At 33.2% G+C, this 23,098-nt stretch overlaps 1 protein-coding gene across 1 annotated transcript; it reads right to left on the bottom strand.

The window, feature by feature from the left end:
• Nucleotides 1–1,615: 1,615 nt before the first annotated feature.
• Nucleotides 1,616–12,885, bottom strand: LOC149426754 (endocuticle structural glycoprotein SgAbd-2-like). Its single transcript, XM_089650194.1, has 5 exons — nucleotides 12,877–12,885; nucleotides 6,713–6,894; nucleotides 4,739–4,827; nucleotides 2,660–2,824; nucleotides 1,616–1,728 (listed from the first exon to the last, which is right to left on the bottom strand). The coding sequence occupies exons 1-5, from the start codon at nucleotides 12,883–12,885 to the stop codon at nucleotides 1,616–1,618; spliced, it is 558 nt and encodes a 185-aa protein (XP_089506320.1).
• Between the last annotated feature and the right edge of the window lie 10,213 nt (nucleotides 12,886–23,098).

Genomic DNA, 23,098 nt, shown 5'->3' with positions numbered 1-23,098 from the left:
CTGCACGTGTGTTAATTTGTCCATACGAACGCAGCGCCCCTGTAGTTAGGTATTAAGTATTTAGCAGCTTCAGGCCATGAGACATCAGGCTTGCATCACGCTTCGTGTGCGCGCTGTCAGTGAGACCGTTGACCAACATTGGAGCGATTAGTAATCCCAGTTGGGAACCTTTTGCAACATTTTTATCGACGACCCCCTACTTGTCCCCATTAGATCCAAAAATCGTAGGCGAAATTACCTTTCAAGGAAAGTTGTGCCTCGTGTGTTCCAATGTATATAATTTTTCATTTAGAATGTCGGCGCAATGATGTATAATGTTAAATGTGCAGACAATTTTTTTTAAGACGAAAAAAGTATTTTTGGATATTATTTAGCTGGTGTGTACAGATTGCAATCACTTGGTATGGTATGGTGAAATAAGAAGCTGCGAGATGGGATATTGCTTGAGTAGTCATTTTGTGCAATGACTACCGTTTGGCTGATTGATTGATTATTTTTTATATCCGTATTTTTTCGGTTTATTTTTTAGAACTTCATGACACGGTTGACATTTTTTAAAGAAAATTTATCTTTTTTATTTTTTTTTAAATATGTATCTGATTGTTTTATTAGATACCTATGGCGAGTCTTGGAATGTATGATCAGTAGGTAAGTAAAACATTTAGTATTTTTCAATTGGTATGTTGTGAGACTGAAGTTTGTGGGGAGGGGATGGAGATGGGGAAAAGGAAGGTGGGGGACTACCTGGCTATTCAGATCTGGTCACCAAACACTGCTAAAGTACAAGATGTGTATGTAAGTGAGATGTTTCAATGAAGTAGATTTGGTTATTTCAAATTAAAATAAATGGGTTTATATTTTACTTAGTAGTTTATTTTTTTATAAATACACATGCTTTACAATGTTCACATTCACTCGTTATTTAGAGAAATAATCATTTACACACGATAATCCTTAATGTATGATCTTGGATGACAATTTCTTCCAAGAAATACCGTTACAGAGAAATTTCGAGTTTGAATTTACGACATATTTTCACAATGATACAAAGTTCACAGAGAAAGGGATAAAGTACAATAAGAGGTAATTTAAAATATAATATTACTGGCACAAAATATTGCATGATGGTGAAACACTACATCGTGGTACAAGGAGATTATCAAATTAAGATACAGTTCAAACACACAATAATTAAAATGATCCTATAAATACATGCATTCAAGTCATTTGTTTCAGTATATATTATTAAATAATTAAAAATTCGCATACCGTTGGACGAAGCCGAGTCACTTTACAATAATTACAAACCACTCAGTACTGAATTTAGTATGGAAATATAACATATGATTTTAATTTACTCAAAGAGTTCTGATTAAGAAATACCTCAACCAAAAATAAAATGTGTAAGATTCCCAAAGATGAAAAATATAAAATAAAACTAATAGAGATATTCCCATTAAATCAGACGAGTGCATTCAAACCTTAAAGCAAGTTTTTTTTACACTATCTTACATGATAAATAAATAGTTCCAATAATTATTATTATCTCGATTTCGTTTCCTGTCGCCATTGTCTGTCAGTCAGGTTGGGGTGGGTTCGTTTGGTGGTGGGTGAATCAATATCTGTATCCGTTGTTACCGTTTCCACCGTTTCCATTTCCGGGCCTTGAGGGGGGCACGTACTGGTTGCTAGGTCCGCCAAATGGGTATCCGTTGTTACCACCACCGGCTAAAGGAAGATAAAATACTATGTTGAATGAATGTAGAATATATAACAGTTGAAATTTCCGTGCAAAAACTGGTTAGACTTATAATAGTTAGTGGAAGTAATACTTAAATATAATATTACAACACATTGATAACATCTATTGTATATCTTTATTTTCAAAGCTCTTTGTATGTGAGAAACCATTTCAAGGATGATATCCTCTGTGATGTAAAGAGTAAAAATGAAGCACATTGCACATTCTTCGATACTGCGGTTTCACACTGTAGAAACAATTATTCTACATTAATTCCACACAGGAGGCCCTGAGGCAAATAATTTGTCTCAGGGCCTGTGTCATCTTTGAGGATATTATGTTGAGGAATTTTTTAGGGAGAAGAAAGAGTGAAGATAGGTCTCGAAGAGAGAAAAGTTGTACGAAGGCTAAACACAGAGGCCGGAAGTATTATTATACAAAATGTTGTTTTCAATAATAGTTATAATGGTGTCAAATTAATTTAAAACTTAGACAAGATTATTAAAAATCAAGGAGTAACAAATTAAGGCGATCCACCTCGACGTGATGTATGCATTATTTTTATTTTGTGAAGTTAGAGCTCAAATATTCAAATATTTTCCGATCAAGATCTAAAAAACTTATCTTGCCACATTATGAAATAAAATCTTATAGAAAAACTGGTTCACAAGTAGGAGATTTTGTACATGAAAGCCTTTTTCACAGGTTTGGAAAAAAAATTTCTAGACTTATAAATAAATTTATCAAAAAGCTCGATTGAAACAAAGGCCGATATGTGTTCTACTCGCAAAATTTAATTACAGCATCTATAATATTTCAAAGCGATCAAATTTTAAAACCAAAAACACGTGATTTTGTATTACTTGGCTTTGCATAACCTTAATGGCACTTGGTATTGATAAAATGTATAATGTATACCTTGAGCGGCTTCCTCGGCGGCGTTCTGCTGCAGAGAGAGGAGGATGGCCTCTGGGATTGGGGGAGGGGTGGGGAGGTGGTCTCCCTGGGCTTGGAACCCGTTCTCGTCGGCGATGTAGGTCACGGTGATGATCTTGCCGTCGGGAGATGGGTAGGAGTAAGAGCCTGCAAAGGTTGAGATCATCATTAAATAAAGTACTATCATTTTATTTTATTTCACAAATAAAGGTGAAATGAAGTAATAGATAAAGGTATTCCGATGATATATAGGTGTAGAATTCATTATTTAGTTCATTTTATCATTTCTTGCAATAGACAATATGCCTCTAAAAAGTAAGGCTTCATAATCTAGTTGAAAGAAAGCCATATTATTCATCAGAATAAAATCAAGTTTTAATAACAAAGTGTTACAATCTTATTAAAATCACATCCTTCATCAATTACGTCAACAAGTTTCAGTTTCCAAATCAAAATCCAAGATTTACAACCCTTGGGCCAGAACTGAACTCTCAATTACATAATCGTACTTGCCATTCACTGATATTTGTAATAATGTGTTGTGCAAATAAATGAAATAAATTGTAAAACGACTGTAAAATAAACAAAATTATATGTTAGCTGTGGTCACTGAATATTAGGAAACTATTTGTCTACTTTGTAAATGTGCCACAGTAGTTACAAAGAGAAAGAATAGAGAATAAATTATGAGAAAACTATTTAAGGTGTTGATTGTTTCGTGGTTTTGTCAATGAAGAATGTGTTTCCCACTTATGTTTACCACCCATTGGTGGAAAACACATCGAATCTCCACAAAATATTTATTTAAAATCAGTTAATTGATTATTTTGTGTAACGCACTTAATTACAACGTCACGCATACATGTTTTAAAAAATATTAATTCAATCAACAATCACGTCATTTTTATAATTGATCATGCCTTTTAAATAAACATAAATATTTGTCTTCTTAAATTTCGGTTAAATACATGTATCCATAAAGATGCAATTGGAATCTCTTTAATAGTCCGCCTTACCTTCAAATTTGCTTTTAAAGAATAAACCGCATTCCATCGTACAATAAACCATACGAAAACATAAGATTTCCTTCCTTTGCAAAATGCACGGAGACGGCTTATCTCGTCAGAGAATTTCGGTAGCTCGCCGAAAGAAAGGTCACACCTGCTAACCCTTGCCCTCAATTCCAATTCGATACTAAGTACTAGGTACTAAGTACTAGGTATTACTAGGTACTCAATACTCAAAACATTCAACGCAATTACTGTTACTTGCGTCCGCAAAGTATTAAAATCTAGCGAACAATGGAACCACATTCTTGCGATTGCTAAATATTTTTTCTAGTAATATCTATCGCTTTTGTGTGTTCTAGACTTTTAATAGTTTAAGCCTATAATATAACCACTAATGGGCATGATATAAACTTATAAAAAAGTGCATGAAAAAGAAATCAACAACTATTTTAAAACAGCAAAATGATCACTTGACAGCGTAAATTAATCTATGAAGATGATATAAATATTCAACGCTAATAAAATGTTAAGGCCATAACAGAAAGGAGTACCTACAGCGTACATGTCATACCGAGTATGCGTAACTAATTATTAGCTAATTACTGTAGCTTTAGCTCGTGTGAGCAATGTATTCTGTCGTCAACAGATGTACATGAATAATATAAGCTGGGAAAGATCGTCAGTCAAACTATTTACATACATTATGTATGGTAAACACTTTCTCTCCGTGTCCAGGGTACATTTCCTTTTTATGAATAAACACCTATTGGGCAAGTTACGTTGTCTCTACCGAACGCTATTATTCTCATTAGGTGACCCATTTTTGAAATGATTTCGTTTTGGTAATTCATCATAGGTTAATCGAAAGGTTTAGATATAAAAACGTAACACATTGATTATAAATACATTATTATTTCAAATTCTTTATCATGTGGGAATTAATATTACAAGCTCGTCAGTCTAGTAGATGAATGCTTTTCAAAATATGATATGATGCGTTTGACCTCGTTTTAAAATTATTTATAAATGTTATAGGCAGGTAGGTACTTACCGACAGCAGATTGAGCTTCCTTATCTTTGTCTCCCTTGTTCTTGAGCTCTCCCCTTTCTTCAACCTTGATTCCATTTTCAGCTTCGAAACTGAAATATGAAAAAAGTATAACAATTTTTAGCCAAAAAATTTTTTATGATTTTGTTTGGATTTTTGAACATTTTTTTCAATGCCCACAAGAGTGACATCTGTCCGGAGCTACTGGGACTAAGGCATTCCTGATTTAGGAATGTAGGAGATTTTATATTAAAAGTAAAAGTGATTATACCGTCCTCTTGTGATACACCGTAAAGGTATTTAGCGAAGGACCTAGCGAACAAATCGCGAAACACTGAACAGGAAAGTTATTAACAGTTAAATGCGTCTTGGCTTATTTAATAATAAATGCCTTAGGGGAATCACCGTTTGTAAGATAATAAATATAATGAGTATTATTAATGACAATATGTATTAATGCAGTTAATTTAATAAGCATTTTTGTTAAAAATATATTTAAAGCTTAAGAATCAGTTTACGGAAAATTGAAATTGCAAAAGTCGGTGGGCAATTGATGCCACAGCCAGCGTGAATAGAAGCTATTCATTAAATTGAAATAGTCGGTGGGCAATTGATAACACCCATCGTGAATAGAAGTTATTCATTAAATTGAAAGAGTCGGTGGGCAATTGATACCACGCCCAGCGTAAATAGAAGCTATTCATTAAATTGAAAGAGTCGGTGGGCAATTTATACCACACCCAGCATGAACAGAAGCCGTTCATTAAATTGCCAATAACAATATCATTTCCTATGTCTAGTACACAATAAGGGAATCAATACTTGAGTATTGCGTAACAATCGGAATGAAAGGATCGTGTAAAACCTTCTTCGTGTTAAAGTTGAAGCAAAGTCGTGTCCATCAAATTAATCCCACCTTCAGTTAATAGTAACTCTTCTATTTTCTGATCATTAGCAAATACTTCTGATAAAGCCATTGTAGTTTATGTACATTTTATGGGAGTAATAAAAATATCGAGCAGTTAAGCAACAGCTATTTGCTGAGGGCAGTAGACTTTATGGTTTTTATAACCTTCTGAATAATTAGACATATATTGAATTGAACCAAAGATCATTATCGCTTTAACGCATTTATCGCAAGAACAAGCAAATAATATATCTTACAACTACTACAATAAATTTAATGTTCAAAAGAGAAAGTTCATTTTTAAAGATACAAAATAGGTTTGTAGGTAGGTGAAAATGTAGGTTTATTTTATTTTAAGAGAAACGGCTACGCGGCCTTTATCATACAAAACTTAAATTGGGAATTGAGGCCCAGCAAAAATAAATTAAATATCACAAATCGGTACTTGATATTTGTTAAACTTTAGGGTTAATTATTTTTTCAGTTTGGTTAAGTATTTTGGCGGCAAATCCAAATGATTTATATGAAAATAAGCCGGTCCCCTTGATTGTAAAATATTTAAACATTCTCTGAACGCTTTCTTGTAGGTATGTAGTGTGTTTTATATTTTTTTTCAGCAAATTGTAATTTACTGTGTAAAATATAAAATATGTTTTACTTACGTGAAAATTTCCACAATTTAGTTGACTGCGATTTTTTTTAAACATTAAATTTAAAATATAAGATCAAATTAAATCAGCTTTTCCCAACTAACAGATATGGTGTCATAAAATTTACACAGTTTTTTTTCTCACTGTAATTTTGCGGTAAATACAAGTATTGTGTATTCGCAATATCGTTTCCATTATAAGCTAAATAACGAATCACTGTCAAAAATTTGATAAGTTGATCAATTTCCATCGTATTTGACATTCAATAAGAAAAAGAAATGTTGGTTGATACATTAAAACCTAAAAATTAGGTCACAATTTGACGTGATTGAAAGAGGTTAGTCAATTTTCTAAATATGTATGATAATTTTAATGAGTATTATGTAACTGCCTGGATTTTAATAAATAAATATGGTATACCTGTGGCTATAAGAGCCATCTCCGTTGTTTTCATTGGTTTGTGAGAGGATGGCCACGTTTGGGGCCTTTCCTGGGGCCGCGAGCCCTGGGCCTCCTCCAGCACCCCCAGCTCCTGAGGGAGGTAGGTAGGTGTTCTCCAGGCGCCCGGCGAAGCACGACGCCACCAGACAGGTCAATACAAACTGGAAACAGTAATAATACATGTTACAAATTGGAAACAGGAAAAATACATGTTGGAAACTTGTAACTGTGTTTTATGGTACATACAAAGTGGTAACAGAGTTTTATCTTTCAAACTGGAAAAGGGGTTTGGGCTACACACTGGTAACAAGGTTTTATGATATGAAGTGGTAACTGGCTTTTTTGTTACAAACTGGAAACAGGGTTTAGGTTACAAACTGGATTTTATGGTACCAAGTGGTAACACTTTTTTTTGTTTAAAACTAGAAATTGGGTTTAGGTTACAAACTGGTAACCAGGTATTGGATTTCTAACTGGTAAAATAAATTTATGTTACAAATTTGAAATGTTATTTTCTTTAAAATTCTACGGTATTTTGCGACACTTTCAGTGTTATTTGAAATTTTATGTTTAAATTTGAGGCAAGATAATCCGTTACAAACTGAAAACGTCATTATTCATATTATGTTTTAGAGGAAATTGTATATATATGAAAACGAATAGCAACTAAAATAAAAATCGTTGCTAATAATTAGCAATTATTGTTGGTTTTTTACGAGAATTTTCCTGGTAATATATTTAACAATGTTTTAATCATATCGTCAACCAGGACTTTAAAAAATTTGAGAAGAAGACGTGATATTATTATGAAACATCATTCACAAATCACGTAAATAACATACTTTTGATTATGTTTTAATGCAATAATTATGCTAATCAATTATTACTCAATGGACTAACAAACGGGAGCTAGTAAATTAATAGTTATTGTCATTATTAATTGAACCCTAATTAATATTAATTACTCGTGATAATTAAGGTTATTGACTTGTTATAAATAGGTAACGCCTACTAATCTCGTAAGAGGCAAAGATTACCATAAATAAGAAGTAATGTGTTAATAATGCAATATATTTAAGGAAATAGAAATATCTAAGTGATATTTATAAGACACCGCGATCAAGCGTGCGTAATTAAAATAATATGTTCTAAAATGTCGTTTTTATGTTGGTTTATTGATTTTATTTTTATGTATTTCTATATTTTTGTTCGAGTACTTTTCGAATTTTGATTTTATCACTTAAAAAAAATGGAACATGTCAAAAAATACATACGTGAAAAAGGAAGCACGTTGTTGAATGTGAGTAAGTACGTAAGTAATGTGGAATTGCAAAAAAAATATTAAATATGAGATAATTAAATATCGCATATATTGTTTTCGGCACAAATACCAGTTGTTTGCATTTGGTATGTATGTATTGTACGGGATAGGTTTAGTAATGTCGTCAGACTGATTATTTTGCTCTACTGGATTTTGTTACATAAGGTGTTTTAAAGTTATTCCTGTATACGGAAACAATTTTTTTTTGGGACTTTGAAATAGTTTCAAATTTAATGTTTTTTATGTATATTGAATATTAGATCTTACCATTTGCATGTTGAAGATTTATTTATTTGTCGTTGGTTAGAATAAACACAAAATCACCGTTGCAGAAATGCACTAGTTTCAAAGTACCCTTTGGGAGACTTGAAGGACTTGATGGGACAGCTGAAACTGTATCGACTGATGATTAAGCAAAGGATGCTCCAGTATTTATACTCCTCCAGTGCAAGATGGCCTGCACTTGTCTCTACAGACTCGATACCTACATAAGGTATTTGCTAGGTAGGTGTCCGCACTAGCGAGCGATACAGTTTAACCGATTATAGGACTTAAAGGTACCTAACCCAAGCAGCAAGATTCGCGCCAAACCGCGCAATTACTCCACAAATCGAGTTTTTTTCATGACAACATCCAGAAGGAAATTTCCATACTCAGGGTTAACCTGTTGAGGTTCACCGAGTCACTTATTGTATATCTGGACCTCGAGATCCAACCTGCTTTAAGGATGCTCTGGTAAGGTCCTATTATCGTAGTTCCTCGGCAGATGCACTAATTGCACGTCTACATATTTCTGAACATTGAAGTAGGATGTAAAATATAAACGTATCATGCTGCACCCTTGAACCCGCAGAAAAATCAAAAATTATTTATTAAAATGTATATTTGATTCAGGATACTGAGAAATGATAACAGGCAATCAGTACCTACAATGTACGTATTTTATTTTAAAATAAAAAGTATGTAGGGGTAGTGCAATGCAGTAAGCTATAAAAAGGCAATCAACAGAAAGAATGACAAATTTAATAAACTAAAAGGAAGTATCCAATAATTTACAAAAACCATTTTTTTTAAATATCTAAATTCGTTTATGGAGGATATTATTGATTCCTGTCTGCAAAGGGTCACTGGAGAGACGTAAAGCAGGCAGTCCTTAAAACGTACCTAAAAAAGAATCAAAAAATCATTTTGGCATCTCAGATTCTATGTTATCTAAAACCTAAACAACTAACTAACCTAAATGTATTCCTAAATTAACGCAACGTTTTACAATTACTATTGACTTATTTAGTTAATTATTCAAAAAGCGTCTTATCTGATTGAGTAAGATTCAAGTTATTTCATCCTCCTAATTTATGTATTTTGTTGCATAAATTGAGTCCGTAAACCAGTCTAAGCGCTCATCTGTATTAAATGAACGTTAGATGCAACTGGTTTCCTTGTCAACCGTATTGTTTGAACAATATGAATTGACTACTGGTACAAACACCGTTATTATTTTTGTTATCCTCGATCTATCCAAAGATAACTACAATGTGCAATGTGCGTGAATAAAGGCTAAGAAAACACATTTCGAAAATTCGTGGCTAACAAATCGAGTTGTTACAATTTGATGAACAAAGATGACAAAAATGATATTCTACAAAAACAATATTGTTTATTCTGACATAATTAACTTCTTTTATAAATCGGAATTTATAAAAAAGAATTTCCAAAATACACATCATTTTCATTATGAGTAATGTGTGACTTAGAGATATCCTTTTACAGGTTTAAAAAACGCTATATTATTGTTTTATTCCATTCCACATTCAATAATTATTCATCTCTGGCGAAGCCGGGTAGCAAAACTAGTTTACGATAAAAACAATTTTAAAAAAAATTAAGTAAATTGTTTTGTTTATTTTATACTGGCATAAAAATACTTTGAATTATCTATTTTTTTTCAATGTATGATTAGTTATTTATGTCAAGTAATTGACGGCCTTATACGAGTATCCTCTCTACCTTCCCAAATTAACCTTTTACTCTGTAGGTGATGATTTGTTGATTATTCCGCAAATCAATACTGATTTTATTTTATTTTTAAGGAAAGACAAACATTCCCGGGTTACGAATAACCTGACAATATTTGAAAATTTCCTACTACCACCACAGTAAGCTGAAAATGTTGCTTGTTTTGTAATGGAAGACTTAGCCAGCCGAGGAATTGAACACACTATGCCTGGGTGGGACCCAAACGCGATGTCAACTCGGCCACTGACCGGTAAAGATTTTTTTTTATGTTTCTAAATAAATATTTTTAATAATTAATCGTCTTATATCCTTTATAACTTCCCAAATGAGCCTAGTATTCTATATGTGATGGTTTGTTGATTATTCCGCAAAGGAATATTAATTAATGGACTTATATCCTTTCTACCTTTCGAAATGAGCCCCGTAATCTCTATGTGATGGTTTGTTGATTATTCCGAAAAGCAATGCTTATTATGGACTTATGTCCTTTCTACCATCCCAAATAAGCTATTTACTATGTGGGTGATGGTTTGTTGATTATTCCGCAAAGCAATTCTAAATAATGGACTTATCTCCTTTCTACCTTCCCAAATGAGCTATGTACTATGTAGGTGATGGTTTGTTGATTATTCCGCAAATCAATACTAATTAATGAACTTGTGTCCTTTCTTCCTTCCCAAAAAAGCCCTGTACTCTGTAGATGATGGTTTGTTGATTATTCCGCAAAGCGATGCTAAACAATGGACGTATGTCCTTTATAACTTCCCAAATGAGCCTAATATTCTGTATGTGATGGTTTGTTGATTATTCCGGAAAGCAATGCTAATTAATGGACTTATGTCTTTTCTTCCTTCCCAAATGAGCTATGTACTATGTAGGTGATGGTTTGTTGATTATTCCGCAAAGCAATGCTAAATAATGGACTTATCTCCTTTCTAACTTCCCAAATGGGCCCTGTACTTTGTAGGTGGTGGCTTGTTGATTATTCCGTATATATATTATAAATACTAATTAATGGACTTATGTCCTTTCTTCCTTCACAAATGAGCCCTGCACTCTGTAGGTGATGGTTTGTTGATTATGCTGCAAATAAATACTAATTAATGGACTTAAGTCCTTTCTACCTTCACAAATGAGCCCTGTACTCTGTAGGTGATGGTTTATTGATTATTTTGCGAAGCAATGCTTATGACGAAAGTGACTTGAAATGTTCCAACGAGTCAAGTTTCATAATCATGATATAATATTCCGAAACCTAAACGATTCCCGAAGAGAAAACTGAATCACGAATTTATCCAAATGATTTGCAAATAGTTCATAATAAAATGCAAATTAAAAGAAAAAAATATTTTGAAAGATGAAAATAAAATGTTTACAACAAGATACGTTATTAAACGCTCGATAATTGGTACAAAGATGGTTATATTTGCGCTTACGTTTACTTAATATTAAAAGAAGACGTAAGAGTAAATTAAGCACTTTTTCAATGACTGAATGAAGTGTAATGTAATGTAATATAAGTATTACGTAAATCTTGACTGTTCCCTTTTCGGTAAAATCAACATCAATAAATATATGATATTAGATTATCACGGACAAAAGTATTATAGTGATTTATTTTACACATCTGCCTTGTAACGTTGTCCGAAACGTTGGCTAAAGAAGGAGGTAGCACAACACGGCATAATACACCATAAATAAATCATTTTAAATCGATAAACGTAAAAAATATCTGAGAAACTTACTAAGAATACTTACCTTATTATTTTTAGTGCTTGTGTAGTTCAAATTTGATTTGAGTAACTTATACAGTAAAGAAATATTAGTGAAAATTTCCATATAACAAAATAATTACAAGTGTAGAAAACAAAACTATTATTATCACCTTTTAAAAGAAAGAAGTCTTCTTTCAAACCAGTTGGAGAGATCAAAGGGTCTCCACAAACCAGCCTCTACCGATCTGGCACGCCACGCAGCTGATGGGCAGGCACATCCTCAACACACCTCACCCGATGAACCCGGGCACTCCTGCTAAGTCACCAAACGTAGCGAACCACTTGGGGTGACCTATGGCAGAGGTGTTGGTTATCCAATAAATGGTTCCCAGGGCGGCGATACACAAGCCAGCCTTCTAAATTGAAATGTATTAAAAAATATATTTTACCAGATATATAGTCATTTTTTGACATTTGACAGGTAGAAACTACGCCATTAATAAAAATGGAACAATACACGCTTCAACAACGCATTGAAATTATTAAAATTCACTTGAGTGAATCAAATGCAAATCATCTTGAGTGATGAGGCCCATTTCCACGTCGGTGGCTTCGTCAACAAGCAAAATTGTCGCATCTGGGGCTCGGAAAACCCAAGAGTTATTGTTGAAAAGTCTCTCTATTCTCAACGTGTGACTGTTTGATGCGGTTTATGGTCCGGCGGAGTCATTGGACCTTACTTTTTCGAAAATGAGGCTGGAGCAACAGTTACGGTGAATGAGAGATGATTAATGATTTATTATGGCCGGAATTGGATGGTATTGATCTGGACAACGTTTACTTTCAACAAGACGGCGCTACGTGCCACACAAGCAACGAAACCATTGATCTTTTACGATTGAACATCAAAATAACACCTCTTATTGTGGAAAACACAGCATTTACATTTTTTCCATTAAATATATTTATTAGATACATACTTTTCGTATCAAATGATTTCTTGAAATTATTATATTGCGTTAACCCCATCTTAAGCTTTTACGGCATAGATGATCTTCTTTCCGATAATTTAATAGTTAACTTCAGGAAACTAGTTTCATAAGATTACATTCCTATCTAATATCTATCTATTCATCAAGGCCGATCCTGTCATTAATTATCTCAAAATAGTCTTGCCTTCTATCAATATTAAACTTTTTATGTGTCATTAATCTTTCGACGATTTGTAAGATAAGCAAAGTCTCATTTCTGGATGTTATACGAAATAGTGAAGTATTTTGTTCCTCGATCAAAACTAAGTAGTGATTATTTTTCAATTACTGTGTCCACTAGAAATACAATATTCAAAACTTAAGCATACCTAGCAGGGGGGTATAACTCCGATCGATAATTGGAACCGTGAATATTGTGACGTCATATTGTTGCCTAACTATATCCTCCAATGAAAAACTCTGAAAGTCAATGTAATAAACTTTCGGAGTTGTTCATTGGTGTATAGTTTTATAAGTAGACTCCGAAAGAGAATTTTATTTCGTATATATTGGCATATATATGTTTTTTTAGGACGAATTTATTTCATACAAAAAGCCGTAGAAACACAGCGCCGTTGAGATGATTTTGCATAAAAACGGCGCTATACAAATCATCCAAATATTGTTACTATCTAGTAAGTAGTTTATTTATGTCTAGTAGGTACACCTCTTTACATCAACTAAGCTGTTCATTTTTATGTCAAAAGTGCAGCAGATATCGTTGCATTCCTTTTAAACCAATTAATTATTGAAGACTCCTCATGCATTTAATGCAGCCAACTTAAAAATGCCTTTTACAAAAATTCAGGTCAAAGTGAGACACTTCTCCATTGACTACCTACCTAATATGTAATTATCTAGTCAATAAAAATACACTTGGTAATAGAGTTAATGTCCGACCTTCCGATACACGAAGTAGCGTTAAGAATTTATTTGCCGGCCTGATTTAAATAAAGTGTAAATAATAATTTAATAAATTAAACATACTAATTTCGGTTGTTGGTACATGGGTAATGTGAAGTGTTCCCGCGTAATGTGTAAAATTATTTAAGTTTGATGAACTTTTATTTTTTTTTTTAAATTAAAACTACATATCATATAAAGTATTCTTTATTCTAAATGTGTGTTTGTTTTGTTTAAATGTTAGACAGGTGCTTTTATGAATTAATAGAGTGAAGATACGTTTTGAGACATTGCTTCTGGTTTCAATGAACTAGGTCTAGCTGACGTTCTTTAGCGGGCCGTTCATATAGCTGTTTCATTCGTATACACATATTCTTTAAATGACCATCCTTTTCATAAGCTATGTTATATTTTTTGTTCGATTAGCATGAATACAAGTGTCTTCCATTTTTATAATACCACCGGATATATGTGTTTTTTTTTCAAGCTTACTTATTCGAAAAGTACATTTCTTATGTTGAAAGACAATGAATCTAATAAAATCCTTACTTTTTTTATAAATACTTTCAGTTTCACAAATCCTATTATTATAATGTGGCATGATGTTACACGTGTCTGCGCTAGGTAATTACTAATTAATAATCAGTGTCTCTGGAATCACTCAGTCTCTGTAACTTTAGACTTACTGCACAGCTGTAATTTTACTTTGAATAACTGAATTGTTGAATTTATTAAAAACTAGCTGACGTGTACCCGGTGCTGCTCGACTTATCTCTACTTTCAATACATATAATATATATGTTTTATATATATGTACCTTCCGGAAGAAAATATCTAAGTGATTGTGAAAACCCTATCAAACCAACAATTGTGATACCAATGTATTGTCACGATTACGAATTTACTAAGAGTTTATAAGGAAACGGTCTGTAATCCCGTCTTTATTTCATTATGATCTGGGATGTTCCGGGATGTTCCCGAACGTCGAAGACTATTCCCAAACATTCAATAATGTTCGAGATGCTCTGGAATGTTGTGGAATTCTCTCAAATGTTCTGGACTGTTCTATAAATTTCTAGAGGGCAAAACTTCCAGCCATTATATCTTCAAAAACACGACCTTCAGGTAAAAATAGGATCATTCTTCGTGCATGGGGGATAGAGGGATACCACACCATATAACTCCTTTGATCGTATGTATATATATTTCTATTTCGAGATGTGAAGCTGCACATCTCGAAATAGAAATACTTTAGAGAGATGAGCAGCTTATGATTTTATTGTAATATAGGTACTATATTTTAACAAATAATCATGTATGTTTTATTTAGACAGTAAAACGTGGTTAATCACTGAAAAGAAAGAATAATATGTAGCAAGTAATACATACTCTAGTTATGTACCTGCTTATATTGGCAAGTTCCGTTCCCAGTTTGTTATAAATCGGTATTGCGACAGAATGTAGTCTAGTTGAGGAAATCGTGATATAGAGGAACGTTGATGCAAATGTCACACAGAAGCATTGTTGCCTGACCCGTGCACTTTGCAATCCGAAACACCACACCGTACAATCTTCTCACATTGTTTCACATGTCGCCTATTAATTCTGTAAATTTTAAGGTTTAAAAACATAACATATTATAGATTTTAAATATATAACAACATTGCATACTATATTACATAATAATCTTTTAAACATTTTTTTTTTATATTTGATCAAAATTGCAAGTACTTCATTGAATTGTTCATACAAGACCTGTTAAAGGAAGCCAGACTAGCAATACTTCACAGTAGAGTTTTGATACTAACCCTGATATCTGTGAGACAAAAAATTCGCAGAGGAAGGGCAAGTGTAACCTTGGTAGGGTAAAATATGCCTAGATGATATAGACATTGTAACGCAGCCAGAAACATTGGCTAAATAAATGAAAATCTTAAATCGTATACGGATATAATTTTTTTGAATTAATAACGCTCAATGCAATTGTAATGAGACGCCTGAAGTGTATGCGTTCTAAAATTATACACGATAGTATTACGAATTGGGAGATCTATAAGAAAGATTCTCTTGAATGTTATGAACACCTGTATCGCGTATAGAACGCGTGATAATATATTTTATGATGCGGATAGGCGTGAAATGACAAGAAAGTCGGGGAAGCCAGAAGAAAAAGTGAATCAAATAATTCTTTTGTCTGGTCATGTCAGTAGTTTGAAAATAATAAGAGTGTGCCTATGCCAGAGCTCTGTGGCATTCTAGTTTATTTGCATTCCCATTCATTTCCATCATTCAGTTTATTAATCCCAAGAAATTAGGATAAGAACAACGAATTTATACCCAAAATTAAAATCAAAAATTTTATTTTACATAAATGATCCAAAGCTGTCATATTTCCTGCTCAATCTATAAGGTATGTAGACAGACAGTGGCTAATGTTATATTTGCATACATACATTTTGATAAATAGATCAATCTACACAATGAAGTGAATTCCGCAAAGTACCTACGCATCATTGATAAATATGCCATCATTATTTATTAAACGCGGGCAAGGTTGAAAAAAATTATCATATGTGTATATTATGCAGGTTATCTTTCAAAACCCCTTATTTGGATCAACTGATGAACTGCATTATTTAATGATGCCCTAAGTGTGAGGCGCACTCTTTAATCGCGAACCTTTAAGGTCCATCTGCCGCAGCATCCTTGGTCCACTTGTTCTGATCAATTGTTTCAGGCATCCAGTTTTGTGGCAAGTGAACTTTAACTGATATTGGATCAGGTATCTCGCGCGTTACGGGAGATAAGCGGATGACCTAGTAAGGAATGAAGGGTAATGGTCGGAGACAAGGATAATTTAATGATACACTTGTTTCATGAAAATATTGGATATAAATTTGTTCACTTTTATTTATTCAAGTGGCATAATATTGTGCGTTCATTGAAAGATATTTAAACCATGACTTTTTTACTTCGTTCACTTGATAGTTCAACTTATGATTTCTATGTACACAGAGTAAAAACTTACTGATATAAAATCTTGTTAATTTATTAAAAATTTAGTAAAATTATAGATTTCCTGCTAAAAACGGGACTATATGCCTATAACGAATGATTTATTAAATTCTATTACAAACTATCAGTAAAGCACGAATATGTTAAGAGGAAGTAGAAATACGTGTTCTTCAAAACAATAATATTTTCATATTTCGTCCAACATATTTATTCGGATAAGACCACCTCCTTTGAACACATATTCAGACATATTCTGAATGACTGATATTCTTTTAGAAAATGGTCATGCAGTCCCTTTTTTAACAGTATTTTGATTTTTTTTAAAAGCGGTACTCATTTTTCTACATGTATTTTCCTATTTTAATTCAAAACATTTACTAAAATAAGCAAACATTTTTTTTAAATATAAAGTACTTGCATTCAAAAATGAGTGTTTCAAAACCAATGGTTTAGTCCACAAAAGCTGATCATTTTATTTTATTCAATAAGAAAGTCTTTGATGGTGAAATAAAAAGTAAAATATTTTACAAAAGTCTCGAGTTGGCCTCCAAAACTGTCTCAAATGATTGTTTGTTGAGTTTTTCATATTCAATCTATAACACAAGTGAATAGTGCTAAAAGTATTAAGTTCGTTTATTTTTATTTTAATTTGTATCGATTAAAGTTTAAGATCGATAGATCTTCTGGTCGTTAACAGTCGAGGTGACCCATCGCTTTTCCGTCCCGTTCTAAATAATAACAGTTAGGCCAGCGCCACACTTGACGGAAATTCCGTCGCGGATCTTTCGCGACGGAAAGCCAATACATGTGATTGCATATAAATTACAAATAGCGGGCACACTACGCGGAAGATCGGTCGTTCCGTCGCGGACGATCGGTCGCTCCGTGGCGGACCGCCGACTCTCGCGTCTGCTCCGTCCTCCGCGCACCGATCTTCCGTCGCGTCGGCGGAAGATCGGAAACGTCGCATTCCAAGTATTTGTATGCATCGCGCCACATTCGGCGGTGACGCGGCGACGACGAACGCACAGGATGTTCGACACTGAACGATTTATTATCGAAGTGCAAAATAGAGTTTGCCTTTGGGACTCTAGAGATATAGCCGTTCTAAGTTTTGTATTTTGCTTGGTAATATAGTCCTTCGTTAAATTCAGCAATACTTCAAATGATTGTATGAACATTCGATAATATTCGAATGCTTTATCTGGATAATGTCTTAGTTGCATATACAAGGTATGAAATTGCCCAATTTTTAGTCGAAGAGTATTTATGGGATGAACTCAATATTTACGCTTTCTTTTTCTTTCTTCTTCTAATGCCTCATAAATAGCTATCACTTCTATCGGATCCATTACGACCACGCCGTACAAGCGTTGGCAGTCGACTGATAATCCGCCACTGAATATTCAGTGTGGCTGCAACGTATGGTTACGGATTGACTCCCGCGGAAGTTACGCGACGGAATTTCCGTCAAGTGTGGCGCTGGCCTTACTGCTTCAGGGCGCTCTCATTTATAATTTCTCGAGTGTCTCTGCACGGTAGGAATAGCATCGAAGATGAATTAGTGCTAGTACAGAAAACAATCAACTAAAGTTGAACATAGACAAATTAATTACAGAAATAAAAGTCAGAAAACAGTGAAAAATGCGTGATAAAATAAGAAGAAAAATAAAATCACTTCAGGTGGTACAAAAACGGGAATCTAACTAACCCCTTTCATGTAGTTCGTAAAGAACTACCGAATTCTCTAGAATTTAAGCCTTACAAATGTAAATCTCTCCTCTAAATCTAAATCTAAGAAAACAAGTATAATAATAATACAAGTAAATACATGTAGGATAACGAAAGATTTTTTAAATATTTATGTTGAGGGATCAGTAGGATTTATAGGCCCTGTTAGGAGTTCTACCGAGCCGAACCCTGTGATATGAAAATATTAGTCGTTGAATTATTTTCCCATTTGATCTCTGGTGAGTTGACGTGTTATTCTTGTATTGTTTTGTATTTATTTTGCTTATATAATGCACTTGTATAATGTTGATTGACTAGATGGTCATTTGTGGAAAAGTGTGTGGAAGGGTTTAGTTTTACCTATGGGGAAGATTTAACCGGGACATAAAATCGGAAAAAAAACATATTGGAGCACTTAACACAAGTAAATAAATTATGAATTATAAGAAAACACAAAATTTCGGTAAATACACTGGATATCGATTCTCCATTCGTGCCCCATTTAGATATTTACCAGCAAAAATAATACCTTAATTACAGGTGATAATATTCGATCTACCTCATTAATCTCTTAAATTGCGCGCTTCGGAGTCGATTTCACCATGGTAAAACATACCTACCTATCAATTAAACAACCTTTAATATTGAAAAAAAACAAGCGACCTTGCAAAACCCACCCCACGAAAACCTTATTTACTACGTATACAAAAGGACCATCTTATATTCTCATCAGAACATATAAACCACAATCTCGTTGACCTTGCTACCTTTATTGAGATGATGATGATCGCATAGTAATACAACCGATACTGAATGAGTTCAACTTGTTATATGTATCGAAGATTAATCCAAAATGAATATCGTATTCCAAAGTAGACAAGCGCCTCGTGGCGTGTAATAAATAAGTTAATTATCTTTGCTTGTCGGTATTATGTGCACTTTATGCATTTACACTCCATGTGCGAGTGATTCTAACAGATAACATTGAAATGCTATACCATCTTGGTTTGACAGTTAACATTTAAAGAAAAGTCTAGTCCTTATGTTTTTATTTGATTTTTCATACATTTTGGTAGCTAAATTATTTCGTTTCAGTGTTCTTGGATGTGAGGTTAGGATGTTTTCAGTGTTCTGGGACAATAATGTAGAACATGTGAGGTTAGAATATTTTCAGTGTTCTTGGACAATAATATTGACAGATGAGGTTAGAATGGTTTCAAGGTTTAGTGTCATTATTTATTTATTAATTTTTGAGAAATCAGCAGTTGAATTGTATTTTTTTTTTCATTTTTTCACTATACCAAAAATAAAACCAAATCTTGTGTTAAGAAATTAACAGAAAAGAATTTTTTGAAACTAAAATCATAATTTAATAATTATGAAGGTGTACATAAAACAAATGATATTCATTACAGAATTATATGAACAACAACAGAAAAATTACTCATGGCATGTCTGAAAAACATTCTTGCTCTTGCAAAAATATGCAAAATAACATTATATTTTTAAATGCAATATATTTATTATAAATACCATATCTACAATTCATTATTGTTTAATAATAATTCCATGCTAATGGCATTCAAACACACATAAATCCAGACAGAAAGCATTCTCTTTTGCCATATTTTATTGCATACCTACCAATAGACGACTTGATTGAACCTCTATCAAACACGTTGGGTCGTTCCTTGAAACGGGAACTAGAAAAAAAATACAGTGTGTGGCAAGCCTACGCACGACGGAAGTGAAACTTTTAGTATTCTTCTCTCTCCCTTTTCATTTCATATTATTATTATTCAGAATGCTGTACATTATAGTTTTAAAAAGCATAAATTTATTTATAGGCGTGTTGTTAACAAATGAACGTTTAACTAGATTCCTAATATTGACATATTTATAAGTAGCATGTGATAAAAAAAATTAAAAGTTATAAAAATATGTCATTCGAACCCGGGTCTTGCATAACGAGTGTTGAACGCTCTGCCTCTAGACCACGAGGAGAGGTATCCCGCGCGACGAGAACCGCGTATAACGTGTACTCCTCAATTGACTTTTAAAGTGTAAATTTTCGTTTTCTAACACGACAAATGAATAATATCACATAACGTCTCGTTAACGCTTTATATAGGGTCGAATAAAAGATATATCGGCACTGTGAAGTCATATCTGTCGTTTTTAAAAATATTTCCGTATATTTGTCCGTATATTAATTAATAATGGGTGTGTTTTTTACTAAAAAAACTTGTCACGCACCTCTGCGAGAATAATTAGTCGCGTTATCGGCCTTGATTAGTAATTTTAATGATTCAAAATAAAAATAATTAATCAAAATACCGAGCGACTCTACCGGCTCGATTTGTAAGCTATATTTCAACAAAAATATCATATAGGTACCGACCGTTAATTCTAGCCAATTACTCGAGTGAACACCTGCCAGTCTAGAGTCTCACTAAATGGATTTAGACATTTCGGGAGACTATCGGTTAAAATTAACAAATTTATGTAATTTTTAAAAAAATTATTTAAAAAAATGTAGATATTTTCTTATATGTATGCCTGACAAAGTCGCAGCACGAGAGCATTTTATCACTTTTCCTCGTATTAAAAAAATCACAAAAAGAAAAAAAAAATTAGCTAAAGCGGGGATCGAACCTCGGTTCTTCACGACGACAATCGGGCGCTCTGCCTCTAGACCGCGAAGCTGAGTTTGGAGAGTGACCTAAACTAGGTATATAATATAAGTTATGCTCCTATAGCGAAATGATCCCCGATTTTCGTGACGGTCATGAGTCGGTTTTACTCCGGTCCTCGAAAATGCATAACGCGCGTAAAGAAGTTTCACTTCAAAAAGGTATTTATACAACAATATTACCGATTTGTCACAAAAAAGGAGAAAATAAAACATTCATTATTTTTGTAATTCTGTTTTTCCACAACATCATTACTTTTTTAAAAATTGATTTCTTGTTATGTAACATTATTAATTGCGTAATACTAGTTGTCCAATCCTTGAATCTCGTTTACATTTTAAATTTTACTAACTCTTTTTTCAATGAACCTATATAAAACATAACATAACAATGTTATTCACACGTATAACAATGCGTATCACATCTATTTATTTATTTCGGAAACCAAAAGATTAAATTAGCAGGTTAACTCTTTAAGTTTTTAAGGTCCAAATAAAGTTTATGTTATTTTTTAAGATAATATCTATATATTTGTTATGCCAAAACGTTAATTATAAGAAATCCCCTCGATAGAAAAAATCGCAAAGTAAGCTCCGAAAATGATTTAAAACGCGTTTTGTTCTGTTATTTAATATGTTATAGGCATGAAAACAATCACAGTGTATTTGAAAAGGGAACTAAAGCATTTTTTGAGAGATTTATGCTCTATTTCAAACGAGTCGTGTTTTATTAAATATTTTCACAATTTTACTATCGTTTTTTTTTTTAAATTCTCTCTAACATTCGTATTTAAATTCTCCCTTTAAAACCATCTTTGTACGCTTACTACGGGGCCTTAGGGAAAATAAATAACTTTGTATACACCACTATTTAATCAAAATAATCGACGTGTTTCAAAAACCAATGGTTTATTCGTCAAAATTAAAAATATTATAAAAAAATGTTTCTTTTCATTTTCATTATACGCTTATCCTGACGAAGAAACCATTGGTTTCTAAACATGGCGATTATTTTTATCAAACAGTGGTGTAAATAAAGTTATTTATTTCCATTCAAAAAATTAAATAAAAAATAACTTTCATTTCAGTAGAAATGTATACTGTTGTAACGTATTTGTTTTATTACATTGGCACGCCTCTGGGTCGTGGTCGGCTGATGCGCAGACAAAGAGGCAAGGAGGCTCTGTGCAAGGCGCATCGCTGGACATCTCGAGCCATTAGTGAAGACAACTTTTACTTCTCCAGCCTAAGTACCAGGTACTCGAACAAAATGAAGGACGCAAAAATTACACCGATGCGATGCCCGAAGACGTTATTTACGATGTCAATGTTCAAAATGCCCCTGTCTACATCCTTTACGATCCCGTTGAGTATTGATAATACCTACGTGGGAATTAAAGATACAATCTCTTAGTTGAAATTGTGGCAGTAATCTTGACTTATTAATTGGTCCGAAAGTCATATGCAACAATATGCAACCTTATTTACAATACCGTTCACATAATGGACTATTTTGTTAGTGACATCGCACGTGTACTTCTTCCTATGTGGTTATTACATAGATACAGGCGATCTCTTTTTATAGGAGTTAAGATTGGCTTTGGGCTTTGAGATCCAGAGGAACGTTTTAGAACCAATATTTATGGTTCAGTACCATCGTGAAATGTAATTAAGTAAAAGGCCAGCTGCAGTGCGTGTTTCTACGCGGTTTGGCGTTTTCAGCTATTCCAAAAGAGCTTCGTTTAATCGCAGTGTATGCACCCACTAAGGAACTGAAAAAACGAGGGAGTTCTTCGATAGGATTACATACTGCCCTTATCAGTGATGTGGTGATTTCCTTTGCAAAATAATATTGCTGGGCGTTCTGATTACATTTTGAATAAGTGCTATTAGTATTTAATATGTCCAAAAATTCTTTGAGTACAACCGTTAAACAACCAA

Source organism: Hesperophylax consimilis, chromosome 1 (genome assembly GCF_061612785.1).
Source record: "Hesperophylax consimilis isolate HC1 chromosome 1, BYU_Hcon_1.0, whole genome shotgun sequence".
In the NCBI taxonomy this organism is placed as follows: domain Eukaryota; kingdom Metazoa; phylum Arthropoda; class Insecta; order Trichoptera; family Limnephilidae; genus Hesperophylax; species Hesperophylax consimilis.
The sequence above is the reverse complement of the archived record's forward strand: the minus strand, read 5'-3'. Positions and strand labels throughout refer to the sequence as shown.

Excerpts from the sequence above, each read along its gene's own strand:
- LOC149426754 (XM_089650194.1), bottom strand. Across the intron at positions 2,825-4,738 it reads GGAAGCTCAATCTGCTGTCG|GCTCTTACTCCTACCCATCT; the intron begins GTAAGTACCTAC and ends CAACCTTTGCAG. Across the intron at positions 1,729-2,659 it reads CGCCGAGGAAGCCGCTCAAG|CCGGTGGTGGTAACAACGGA; the intron begins GTATACATTATA and ends ATCTTCCTTTAG.